Consider the following 13,719-nt stretch of genomic DNA (forward strand, 5'->3'; position numbering starts at 1 on the left):
TTGGACAGATACCTAAGAAGCAAGGGTGAATAATTAATTTAATCCATTAATGTCTACAAAGCAAGCATCAAAATTGGGAATGGAAAGAAGGAAGGAAGAAAGAAAAACTCTAAAACAAGGCAGAACTAAAACTCTTGTTCCATAATATTAAAAGGGAATATAGGCATTGATCAGAAGGGAGAATAGAATGAGGCAAGAGTCCATTTTTTTATACTTAGTATCTCTGCTTCATTCTTCCCAATAACTTTTTGTTTCTCCTTTATGCTACCAATATTATCTGTTTTCTAAGGATATTTATTACACTTAAATTATTGAAATAGTTTCTTTATTAATTCTGGTTTGTTTAGGCTGCTACTGCCTATCTTTCATAGCTGTGTTCTTCAGATTTCTGGTTAATTTTTTCTGTAAACTGCGGGAGTTGGAGAAAAATCTAGGGATGCATTAACTCTGGCCACTCCAGATCCTTTGAATGATATGGAATGCCCAAGGCAGAGGGTGACTATGGTATCTCTGCATTCAAGCACCTCCATTTGTTATCCCATCAAAACGCCCCCTAATGGTTAGCAACTATCTTTATAGCTCTTACAGGGCACTACTCTTCCAGGAGATCACTATATAAATGCAGTGGTTCTTAAAATGGACTGTACTTTATAATAACCTGGGATGATTTACAAAATATGTCTCAGTCCCAGTCCCAGAGAATCTCACTTGTTTTTTTTGGCCCTCACATCAGAATTTTTTTAAATTCCCTACATGATTCTAATGCGTAGCCAAGATTGAAAGTAATTTTACAATCAGAAGATTCAATTTACAGAAAATCACTCATCTTATCAATCTGTTGTAATCTTTTCCTAGTAGCCTCCTGTAGTGGTTCTTAAACTACAGCATGCTTCCAGATCATGTAGTAAGCTTGTAAAATTACAGATTGCTGGGCTCAGCCCAAAGTCCCTTATTCAATAGCTTAAACTGGCACCTGAGAACTTTCATTTCTAACAAGTCTCCAGGTGATGCTGATGCTATGGGCTCCACTCTCTAAGAGAACAACTGTCCTACCGTTGATTATTTATACTTACCCCTAACTTATAAAAAGTACATTAGTATGTTGCTGGTAATTACTTTATCACTTTCTAAATAAAATTATTTAAGACAGTAAATACGGCATGAACATAAGGTAAAAATAATTTTAAGTTTATTGAATTAAATTTTTTGTTTAAGAAAATGACTTGAAACTTTGGGGGTACTTACGGAATTAAGTAGAAAAATCCTAGAATGCTGAAAAACTCACATTGGAAGTTACTGTTCTGACCTGAAAATTTGGAAAGTATAAATAAAATTAATGTATTCGTCTTTGTAGTGATCTTGAAGTTTTTCTATATTTTCTTAGTACTTGAAAATACACACATGAACACATCATTTCCTCATAAACCTCAATGAAAGATAATTTTAAATAGGCTATAATAATCATAGCAGAGATTAAGCTATTGGATTTGATTTATTGTCTGTATTATATAAATCAAACAAAATAAGCACTTTGGAGAATGTTTTGTGAGGAGTATACCTGAAACAACACATAGTGAGAGCTTATTAAATGATCTTGAAGATGTAGGATAATTGTTATTTGTCCTGTTACATCATAACTCTCTAATAATGCTAAACCATAAATTGACTTAAGCAGTTGGTAAGTTCAGATCATATAACATGTTTGTGTGATGTCCTTTAACACTGCATATTGTTTTTCAGAGCTAAAAGCTAAAAAAATGCTAATGAATATTAAATATTCTAGATGTGACTACTGTGTCCTCACCTAATGATTTATTTATGTTTTTTAAGCTTTGTAAAGCAGAAGCTTCAAAGCTACAACCTATAAAACTTTCACTTTCCAAAGGGAATTCTGACGCAAGTCAGCCTTACACAAAAGCCTTGTTTGTAAGTACACGCATGGCATTACGCTACTAACAATCATGTGTTTCAAGGAGGCTGTCCAAAAATGATAATGAAGACTACAGAGCTAACACAACCATTTTACTGAATCTAAATTTAGTGGGCTAGAAACTTGAAATATTTTTTCCTGTTCTTTGCCTTCAACTAGCCTCTATCAAGTCTCTTTTTCTCCACTTTTCTCCTTAAGAACATCTTTAAGTCCCTAGTAGGACAAAAGGGATATTGTCCTTTAAATAAACTGCAAGGAGTATTTTGGTCTCCATGTGTCCGCAGATTTCCTTAGAACACAGAGTATTTAAGCCTCCTTGTCCCCAGTTTTTGTTCCTAGTTACCAATTTCCAGGTACAAGAAGGACCTATTCACCATCCTGTTATACCAGTTTTGGAAAACCAAGCATGTCAATCTCAGAGCACGAAATTCTAATGCCTTTCTTTTCTTTTCCTTTCTTTTCTTTTCTTTTCTTTTCTTTTCTTTTCTTTCCTTCTCTCTTTACTTCTTTCTTTCTTTCTTTCTTTCTTTCTCTCTCTTAGTGCAAATCTATCTTTTAGATTCAATTAAATATTTTTCTGAAATACATCTGTTTAAAGTTCAAAGTCAATTGCTCTTAAATACATGAACTGATCAACATGCACAGTTTAAAATATTATTTAGAAAAATACAAAATAAAATTTTAGATCTATTAGATTGGAAGCATTACAGAACTGTATAATTAAGGTGTTTGAATCTCCCACATCACCATCAGAATTATCAAGATTCTCTATCCTAAAAAGCAGAAAGAAAAAAATAGAAAAAAAAAAGAACTTTATCTTAATTGGATGCTTTCACCAAATCTATGCTCTTCTGTAGAGCCATCTTAATGATAGAAACTTAAATAGTATATTTGACTTTAAATACAATATAATGAACTTTCAGAAGAGGTGTGGATGACCTCAGTACATTAACATAGGACACAGATAGCGTATGCTCCTATTTACAATTCGAAGAGTTAAAATGATAAAAGTTGAGCAAGAGATTAAGTTAACTAAAGGCTAATTAGGGAAAATACACTACAGGAAAAATGTTTTATTTTATTTATATTTTATTTTTTTATTTTTTTTTAAAGATTTTATTTATTTGACAGAGAGAGAGACAGCCAGCGAGAGAGGGAACACAGGCAGGGGGAGTGGGAGAGGAAGAAGCAGGCTCCCAGAGGAGGAGCCTGATGTGGCGCTAGATCCCAGGACTCTGGGATCACGCCCTGAGCCAAACGCAGAAGCTTAACAACTGAGCCACCCAGGCGCCCCAGGAAAAACGTTTTAAATTATATTCTGAGGGAGGAAGAAGCCCAGGGAAAAAATTAAAGATGGTGTACTCTCTTTGGAGAGTATGCAAAGGGGAAGAGTACATCAGCATTGACACAATATTTTTGAGGTGAGAGGGAAGGTTTAGACTAAAATCTCTTATTCTCTCAGGTTGGCCATTAACAATTTATTTCCCTGCTGTCTCTCCCAGGTTTCAGCGGTGTTACTTCTAAAATCAAATTCTTTCTTTTCCTGAACATGTTGGGGGATGGAGGTTGGGGAGAATGAGAGTACCTTGAATATGACAGATTCACAAATGCAAAGGGGAAGTGGGGTTGTTTGGGGCTCACTGGTTGTTCCCAAGCTTTTGAGACCCAAGAAGACTAATGTCCCAATGTCTGCTCTAGAATTTCTCTCCATGTTAGCATGAAAAAGGATTTTTTAGCTTATTAGAGAAACAGGAAACTTACACACACTATGTATATTTCTTAAACTAATATATCTGCTTGTCCCTTAATAACTCAGTTTTTAAATGAACATTTAAAAATGCAAATCAGTTAATAATATACTATTTCACCATTTCTTATATCCTTTTGTGATAAGCAATTTTCTTCAGAGGCATTCTGACTTCAACAGAGTGGGCTAAAATCTAATTCTGAAATTCTCCTAATGTATCTACTAGACATATACCTTTATTTTTAACAAAAGACTACTCTCTAGTGACCAGAGAAGAATGTCTAATACCTGCTTTAATCTGAACAGGCTAAGAATCTGCAGTTTGCAGACACTTATCTCTCTGTCACTTCAAAGTATAAATCTGCAAAATTCTTTTCCAGAATAAGTTTAAATTTCCCAGACCTCATTACCACTCTTCAATAATATAGTATTCCTCAGAACGACTTTTCATCACTAGGTTGTACAAAGATCTTTCAAACCATTCTGTGCTACAAAAACAAAACAAAGCAAAAACCAACAAACAACGAAAATCTTAGTAGTTTTCGCAAATTCAAATATTTTGAAACCCTAGCTTAACTTGAAGCTGCACTGAATCTCATAGGCATTCTTGTATGAATCTTACTTCAATAGCTTATCTTTCAATTTAAAACTCTTAAGAGCAGAGAATTTTAGAAACATTAAAATCTCACTCATATAACACTACCCCATTTTGGTAGGAGTACTTTGTGAGGACAATATTTTTGTGTAAAATGATATAAAAAGACCCTGATTTATCAGTACATAATACAGAAGAATTCTGCACAATTAGACATTCTTGTTTTACCTGTTTGAGGGAACTGTTTAAGGATAACTTTATGTTAGACATATGGAATTCGGATATAATCAAGTAAAATTAAGATCATGAATTCTTGCACTTACTATTTTTATAGCATTGGTGATTTTCTACCCTTACCACATGTAAGCTCATACATTGTTTTTACTGTTTTTCTTTACAAAGCCTGGCAGAGAGGTTAGATATGCCAATTTGTGTCCAACAAAAACCAGTAATGCAGGTGAGATTAACTAGTGTAGATTATATCACATGGAATAGTTTTATGTTATTTAATCCTATGGATGAAGAGATTTAAAAAATACATTTTGCTTACGGAAGGGCAATTACTTAATATTGGTAAAATTTTGACCCAATGTTATACAATGGCATCTGTATTTCATTTGCCTGAAAATATCTTTATTTCATCATAGTTTTTGGAAGGTAATTTTACCACTATGTAATTCAAAATTAACAGTCTTTTAAAAAAATTTCTTTTAGCACCTTGAAGATGCATTGCATTGTTTTCTGGTCTCCATTATTTGTATTGAAATGCATGCCTTCATTTCTATCTTTTTTTTCCTATGTAATGCATTTTTTTCTATAACTCTTTTCAAGATTTTCTATTTTGGACACTGATATTTGTGACTGCCTATCTGACTGTGATATGCCTAAATGTAGTTTTCTTTTTATTTACTTTGCTTACTGCTCTCTGATCTTCCTGGCACTGTAAAGCGAAAGTTTTCTGCTGTCATTTTTAAAAAAATATTTTATTGCCTCACTATATTCTGATTTTACTTTTGGAACTCCAATGTATGTATATTAAACTGCATAATATTGTCCCATGAGGTCATGAGGTTCTGTTCATTTTTCTTGAATCTTTATATCTCTGTTCCTGAGACTATAATTTCTGTATCGCAAGTCCCTCTAAACTGGAGAGGTTCAATCTCCAAACTCTGTTTCCTCTAAGAATCTTATTAGGGCTTGGTTTTAAAGCTTTTTAAAGTGGGTCAAGAGTGGGCCTTTCTCTGGGTGTGGACTTTATCACACAGCAGTTGTTCAGCCTGATTTCTGTGTTGTTAGAAGGTGTTAAGGTCTATTCAGTATGTCTGGGTCAAAATTCCAAAGTCCCCAGAACTCTTTAATGTCTTATTATCTCAGTTCTGCTCTCACCTCTGCAGTAGTCACTCTCTTAATAAGACGTGAGTGGCCATGTCTATGGTTGTCCAGCCCAGCTCTCAGCCAAGGACTTATAGGAAACCCCCATATGAACTGCATGACCTCTATAGACTCCTTTTCTTAATCTCCTGCCCCACAGATTCCAACCACTTCGAATGTCCAGAACTCTCACCTCTGCCTCCTTAGATGAGAGAGACACTTCCACATTCTGACTGAACTTCAAGTCACTGCACTGGAGCTGGGAAATTTTCCCTAAGCAGAGGTCCAGAGCAACTGTGGGCTCACCTATTTCTTTCCTCTCAGAAACCATAGCCCATTTGTGTGGCCATTTTCTTTTAATATTTAATTCTAACATCTGTTCATGTTCCTCCTTTGTTATGCAGTGCCTACCCCAATAGCATCATCCTCTTATTCTTGAATTGTGGCCCTTTAGCTGTCTGACATTCCAATTCTGCCTTAATACACTAGCTTTCAGTAAATTCTCTTGGCCTCCTGGTTACATAATCAGTTCATATTCTCTTTTCTGGACTACTGAACTCTATTTCCTTTTGGATTTCAGGATATAGACAGTCTCCTGATATAGAAGTTTCTGCCCCTTAAAATGTAAGGGGTTCTGTCAGATATGACTATGAATGACTATTACAGTTGAACCATTCTCCTACCTTTCCTCATCCTTAATGGACAAGCAAGGGGATTTTGACACCAGGGAACACTTACTGAACCTTATTTACTATTAGACTGAACTAAAAGGAAATGCCTATCAATATAAATTTCCTCTTTTTCTTTGCTAACAAATAGAATTTAGCTAGAGACTAGAATATGTCCATCTAAATATTAAAATTCCCAGATTCCTGCAAGCCAGAAGTGGCCATGTAACACTTCCCTCCAATGAAATGCATGTCAGGGGCATAAGGCAGGACTTTTGGGTAACCAGTTGTTAGGAAAAAAAAAAAAAAAAGACACACATGGCTCCCATCTCCTTTCCACTCACCCACTCTGTTTCATGAAGTTCTGATCTTAGACTTGAAAAGAACGTTACCCAGAAAGCCATGAGATCTCAGAAGAATGAAGTGCCTGGAGTAAAAATGAACTAAATCTGTGGCCTACAACCAAGCCTATACAAAGTCAGCTTATTGACATAAGTCAATCTCAGCATTACCAAAGATGTGAGAAATCAATGCTTATTTGCTATATGCCACTGAAATCTTTTTGGTATTTGTTATGCAGCATGATTCTACCAAAGCTGGTTGAGACAATAAGCTAGACTCAAATATTGGAAACTCTTAATTAGAAGAAGATAGAAACGTAGGAGGAAATAGCCCACTTCTGCTGCTAGACTGCCTATGTTCACTGTCCAGCTCTATTTTCATTCAGCGGATTTTTACCCGATTATCCTGTGTCTCAGTTTCCTAATTTATAAAACAGGAATAGTAACGGTTTTTTTGTGAGGATTACACAGATAATAGTTTAACATTTAATAATATGAAATCTAGTACATAATAGATGCTTAATTAGTATTTAATACCAGACTGAAGGGTTTAGATTTTTCTCAGCAGGCCAGTGGTTTTTAACTATATTTTCATGGAAGACTGGTGTTTGTCAGCTGAGGTGTTCCTTAATAAATCAAAACAATGGTGGCCTTTTCCCAGTATGCAGATTAATTTAAGTAAATTTATATAAATTCCTTGTTATAAGAATTTTTCTTCCCTTTGTGTTTTTAAATCTCTATTGGTTGGCACAATTTGTTTGCAAGCCAAATGAAAACAAGTATATGAACATATGGTATTATTATTAACAGAAACAATTCAGAAACACTAATTATACCTAGTTTGATACTGTTTTTTAAATAGACATGTGTGGTCCAAATTGTCATTTTATATTGCACAAGCAAAATACAGTATTTTCTCCCAGGAATCTTGCTCCTAGTTCCTGTGATGAAATTGAAAATATTTTTTTCATTATACTTTGCAAATAATAGTGGTCTTCCAAGAACACAATAATTTGTAGATTTTTTTGCATGTTTAAGATCACTGTTGTTGAGGACTCAGAATCTCTGGAAAAATCTACTTGGTGTTTTGTTTTTTGGGTTTTTTGTTTGTTTGTTTTAAGAGAGATCTGAGCTTGAAAGTTTACCCTCACAGTAAAGTTTAATTGAAGGTAGAAAGGGCTGGGACCCAAGCAAGCTAGAGGATAGCCCTAGTAAGACAAAAAATGATCCCTTGGTAGAAGCACAGGAAAAAAAAGAGTTAATTAATGAAAAAGACGTTAGGAACATTGATAATTTGACAACATCTGGATGCAGGTGGCAAGGGAAAGGAAAGAGATCTTTAAACTACTTAGTGCAAATGAAAATCACTCTAAGAGCTGAGTAAAAATGCATAGATTGTCCTTGTCCCCATTCCCAAAAATTCTAGCTCAGAGTGGCCTAGAATCTACAGTTTAAACATACTATATTTCTGATTCTGATTCAGGTGGCTGAGAGTCACATTTGGAGAAAAATTAGAATATGATATACTCTAATCATCTGGAAGCATTAGTTTGGCTTTGCTATTTCAATTATTTAGCACTTTGTACGTCCCAGTTACTGGCAAGGATTGATACGGATGGTAAACCAATGGTAAAGGATGACTCCAAGATTTCCTGCTTAAGCATCTGAGAGAAGAATAATGCCATCATTGAAGATGAAATACACAGTGGTAATATGACATATTGTAAGGAAGGAATGATGATGCATTTTGGTTTTGTTTTTTTGATGTGTTTATATTGGACTTTTTGAAAGGTAGAGGGGAGCATTAAATACCAACCGTCTTCCATCTATGGCTCTGAAGAAAGTTGTGAATAAGAGAGAGAGATAATCCAAACAGCCATTTTATTACTGATAAAGGCCAGGTTGGAAGCTAAAATTAGGGTGTGTCACTAATACTCTTCCTCACACTATAACCCAGCATTAAGATGCCTAGTCTCTGCAATTTTACCAGGCAGGAGCAATTGCATTACTCTGTTACTTCCAGCTAAAGCATAAAGCAGCTAAAAGACATTATCCCGTCTACGCTAACTACAATAGCCTTACTAAAGTTTTACTATAGACCTTGCGCTTGTCATTTATAACACAGAATTCAGAATTCAGAATAAGTGCAATTACTTATTGTACTATCTCTATTTGAACGTAAGTGCTATAAGAGCAAGGATCACATCTTATTTGTCTACTGTCAGGTACTCATAATTCAGCACATTGCTAAGCAAGGAGTAGAAATTCTAACCAACTTGTTGAATGAATAAGTTTTTAAACAAAGAACAAATGATGGGTTTCTATCTCAGAAGGGCAGAGAACGAATTTACAATCAGAAGTTTCTAAAGTAAATGCTCTAAGGAAAGGGAGGTCAGGGTCTTAGAGGCAGTCAGAAAGAGGTCCATAATTTGTACCTGAGCTGAGGGAAAGTCAAGCCCGTCTTGACCAATGATTAGCTGTGTTTCTGCAGTTTTGAACCAAGGAAGCCAATTATGAGCCTCCAATCTCTCACGGTTCCCTGAGCTGAGTTGTTGTTCACTTTACACAACCTTCTTTTGTTTACTTTCCTCCTCTGACCAAACCGCAGAGCTTCTCCGCAGGCGCGTGCGCAGAGGACCGTACGCTCCTGACGTCACTGAACGCGCCTGCCCCTACTTGTTAGCAACCTAAAGCGTCCGTAGTATCACTGGCTGTTGAGATGTACGAACTTCCGGTTGTCCTGGCGGCTGTCGCTGGCGCTGCCGCTGCCCCTGCCCCTGCCACCTGCCAGGGCCGGGCCTCAGTTCAGGATTTGGTCACTTCATCTTCGTTCTCCACTGTGCCCATGGTTCCTCCTGGAGCCAGGGCGGCGGGCCCGGCGGCTCCGGCGTGGTGAGAGGGCGGTCCGGGGACGATGAAAGTCCCGCACTGCAGCTGCTGTTTTAGCCACCTCTTGGCCTCCGCCCTCCTGCTACTGCTATTGCTGCCAGGTTTGGGAGGGCCTTTGGCTTTGTTGCTGCAGGCGGCCGAGGCCGCACCTGACCCTGGGCCTCGGGACCGCGGGCTGCGGACCCTGCCGCCCCCGCCCCCCGGCCCCACCGCCGCCCAGTCTCTGGGAGGCGCTCCGGCAGAAGCCGCAGGGCCGCGGGGCGCTGAGGGCGGCAATGGCAGTAGCACCCGGGCAGGGCTTTCAGCAGACGACTCCGGAGGAAAGGCCGGGGAAGAAGACTCAGTGGGTGGGAGCCTTGCTGTGAGCCCCAACCCCGGCGACAAGCCTATGACCCAGCGGGCCCTGACCGTGTTGATGGTGGTGAGCGGCGCGGTGCTGGTGTACTTCGTCGTCAGGACAGTCAGGTGAGGCGAAGCTTCCATGAGCTTCCCCTGCAGGCCTGAGATGGGCTGCCTGGTGACCTAGCAAGCCAATTTTTGTGACCTGGCGTTGCGCCTGCTTGCCCCCATTATCAGGCAGGGTTGTCTGCCTGAGTGCAATTGTGATGTTTGTCTTTAAAAACCTGTGGTACCGTTGGAAGAAGTTAAACCACCAAGTAATTACTCTTCTTTCATTTATAAATTATAAATTAATACTTCACCTCCAAACCTCTCTACCTTGGTCAAAGGGCACACTTTCCTTGAAGACGAAGTAATCTTATATTGACAACACTATCTTCTAATACTTCTCTCTTTCTACTCTATATATTGTTATGTACTTTGTCATTTTGCCTATCAGAATGTAAGTCTCCTAAGGACAGGATTCCTCTTAGTAGCATCTGTGAGTCCTAGAGTTCTTTATAAAATATTCTCACTTATTAGGAAATTAGTATTATTTGGATTAATAGTAGTGCAGAGAGACCTTATGAATATTTTACTTTATAAAATTTAAAATTTAAAAAAATATAAAATTTTATAAAATTTAGAAGAAAAGTTATTCCTTACCAGTATTTTCTCATATTGGTCTTTAATCTGCCATTTACATAATTAGATTATAATATATGAAGTTTCCTACATTTTACTGTTTTTGACCTGGAAAAGTAACAGTTTTGTATGGTTCAGTCTATGCCGTGTACCCCATTAATCGGAAAGATTTAGCACTCATTTTGCATGGCACAAAGTATTTCAGTGCAAAATGTTAACAGTTGCACGATAAGATGGAAAACCTATGCAGCAAAAGAAAAAAATGTCAAATATATTCAGTTTTAGTATTGGAACAAATATTTAACACCTAACAAAACTAAAATCTGACTTCAAATTTACAAAATTTTGATTTTGTAAATGGACAAATTTGATATTTCACTTACCAAAAAAGCCTTTCTAAAATGAATTCATCTATAAATTAGTTCTAAATCATTCAAAAGTACAAATTTACAAAATAAATCATTTTGAGACTATTCTTACAACAGAATGCTAGATTATCTTTAAATTTCAGATTTGGAACATATATGATGACTTAAATTTTTTCACCTTACCTGTGAGGAAAGTGACTCAGAGAAATAAAGTGATTTATCTGGTGTCCCATGGGGTCTAATATCTATGATTATAAATTCCATTGTTTTTTTTGAATGTTTTTCCCTCTTTTTTCCCCTTAACAAGAAATCTAGGTCTGACATATGCTCAACCTTTGGGTTAAGTAGACCAGGTCATTATGTTATTTAAGTAGCAGGTTATGAATACAAGTAGATGATTGATTGCCACTTATTATTCTACTTAACGCTGTATAAAGTAGAAAAGGAATTATATAATCAGATTAGTGACATTGTTATCAGTCACCTTCGTTTGATACTTTTTTTTATTACTGAAGTAAAATTGTTTTATGTCATCAATTGTGATATTTGAATATTCCATGTAATAAGATTGACTTGGTAGAAATCTATAATAAGATTATAAGGTTGAAAACCTATAATAAGATTATTTAAGTGGCTTAGATGGTGACTATCTTTCTGAAGAGCTGACATATAGAGCCAAGACGTCACTATTTGAAGGATTCAGCCAAGAAAAAAGCTGAGGGAGCACTGTCTAAGTAGTTTTTACCTCTTGTGGAGTTTTGGTGTAGTATTAAAAAAAAAAAATAAACACTAGTATTTGAGAAGATTATTAAAATGCTCCTCCCTTTTCCAGGTTCGTATGTATGTGAACCTGGATTTTCTTTATATATTTCAACCAAACAACATATTGCAAATGCTTGAATACAGGAGGAAATATGAACCCCTAGCTGTTTTCCTTTTTTATGTAGTTCTGTTTGCTTAAGCCAGACATTAAAGGGATTTGCAAAAGTCTTATCAGTGCCATTTTCACCTTTTTTAGTTTTCTTTTTAACAAGTATATTTTTCATAAAAAGGTATGTTAACATGTAATGGATTTATTATTTTAAATGATAAGTATTATAAAGTTTCTTAGGTTTAATATATTAAGTATTGATAATGTGTAGTCCACGTAAACATGAACTGAATAATTTTTAAGAATGTAAAGGAATCCCAAGACCAAAACATTTGAGAACCACTGGTGTAAACAGCATTATCTGAGCTAGATACTATTGGTTCACAAAGCCAGCAAATCCAGGGCCACTTTCTGTTAAAGGGTAAGTGAGAACATGTTCATGAGGTGTTAAAGACATAGCCACCAAGCTGAGACTTTCTTCTTGATATAAAGATTAGAAGAAAATTGAAGCAGAAATTATTTTTCGCACTGCTATTTAATGCTATCTGTATAGTACCTTCAAAGATCCAGAGTACCCTGAGTATTATTTTTCTTATACTTGTAAATTATGGGTCTGATGATACTTTTTTGGGATGAACCTTATCTTTTTGTTTTGCTTCTACCTAATTTATAATCTTATATATAAATGTTTATTGCCATTAATTTCCTGTCTTCATTTCTGTAAAGCTTGGAAGGGTACAATCTTCAGTATGATTCCATTGGATGACTCACTAACATATTGTATGTTAAGAGCCAAGTTCTGAACTATGGCCAAGAAAAACTGCACCTAATCATTTTAACCAGCATCTAATATATTCATTCATTCATTTTTTTAACCCTCATCTGATATATGAACATTCAGTTCAAGTCCTAAATTTAGTTGGCTACCTGATGTTCCAGGCTTGATTGATGCTAACGGTGTTTGGGCAGTGTTCAGAACTCATATATTTGCTTCAAGATTATGGGATGAAAGCTGTTTATTTTGGTGAATGCCCATTTTGGCTCCCTACTTTTAAAGTATGTGTAACAGCACACCAGCATTAGTTTATTTGTGCCAGGGGGAAAGAATGGGAAAAAATAATTTCCTTAACTCTTGGGTGGTAACACTGAGAATATTTTATTTGTAAAATACTTAAACTCCATGAAACTTTTAAGTTGTTTTAATCGAATTCAGTTTTAATGAATATGTGACTGGAAATAATAATAATTCACTTTTGAGTCTGAAAATATTCCAAAAAACAATTAGATTGTCTCAGTAGAAATTGAAAAATATATACAAGGAAAAGAGTAGGCTTCCTAAGATTAAAATATATAGTCTCTATGAGAAGAGGCTCTTTGTCTCTCTTACTCTGTACTGTATCCTAAGTGCTGAATATTATGTACAACATATGATAGGCACTGAATAAGTAGTTGTCTAATGAATGAGCATTTTTTTGTATTGCTATAGGTAGGTGGTAAAGATTTGAAAATTTAATGGTATTTGCTTCTTATTGATAGAGCAGGGAGGAATGAAGATCTCAATAATACTTAGATTTCCTTCCTCTCTATGGGACATTATTCTCACAGTAAAATCAGTAAAGCAAGAAAAAAATTACACGGTCATTATTTTTTTAGCATGAATGTTGATTATTATAAAAGCAATTTCGGTATAAATTTGTGAAGAATGGTCCTTGCCTTAAAAACAAGGAATTATTTATTTTTTCATGCCATGGCACTGATGCTTTTTCATTTTGTATTCAATACGGTGTATTAGGAGACCAAGCCTTAGATTCCAGTCCTGACACTTTTTTCCTCTCTGATCATTAGCAAGTCACTTAACCTTTCTAGTGTAGTAACTCCTGATGTAAAATGGGGAAAGAAAGCTATTTTATATAGTG

The 13,719-nt window shown here is 35.9% G+C and overlaps 1 protein-coding gene and 1 long non-coding RNA gene across 2 annotated transcripts in view; one reads left to right on the top strand and one right to left on the bottom strand.

Moving 5' to 3' along the window:
• LOC113255040 (uncharacterized) overlaps positions 1–9,401 on the bottom strand; it is a 152,649-nt gene extending 143,248 nt beyond the window's left edge. Inside the window, exons 1-2 of the long non-coding RNA XR_007190475.2 lie at positions 9,088–9,401; positions 1,246–1,306 (exon numbers count right to left, since the gene is read on the bottom strand). This is a non-coding gene — a long non-coding RNA (uncharacterized LOC113255040). The remainder of the gene's footprint in view (positions 1–1,245; positions 1,307–9,087) is intronic.
• A 10-nt stretch (positions 9,402–9,411) lies between these two features.
• The window catches only part of FAM174A (family with sequence similarity 174 member A), a 32,942-nt gene continuing 28,634 nt past the window's right edge, over positions 9,412–13,719 (top strand). The window contains exon 1 of the mRNA XM_026498562.4: positions 9,412–10,006. Coding sequence (XP_026354347.1) covers positions 9,567–10,006 — 440 coding nt within the window. The 5' untranslated portion in view covers positions 9,412–9,566. The remainder of the gene's footprint in view (positions 10,007–13,719) is intronic.

The sequence above is a fragment of the Ursus arctos genome, unplaced genomic scaffold (genome assembly GCF_023065955.2).
Source record: "Ursus arctos isolate Adak ecotype North America unplaced genomic scaffold, UrsArc2.0 scaffold_5, whole genome shotgun sequence".
In the NCBI taxonomy this organism is placed as follows: Eukaryota; Metazoa; Chordata; class Mammalia; order Carnivora; family Ursidae; genus Ursus; species Ursus arctos.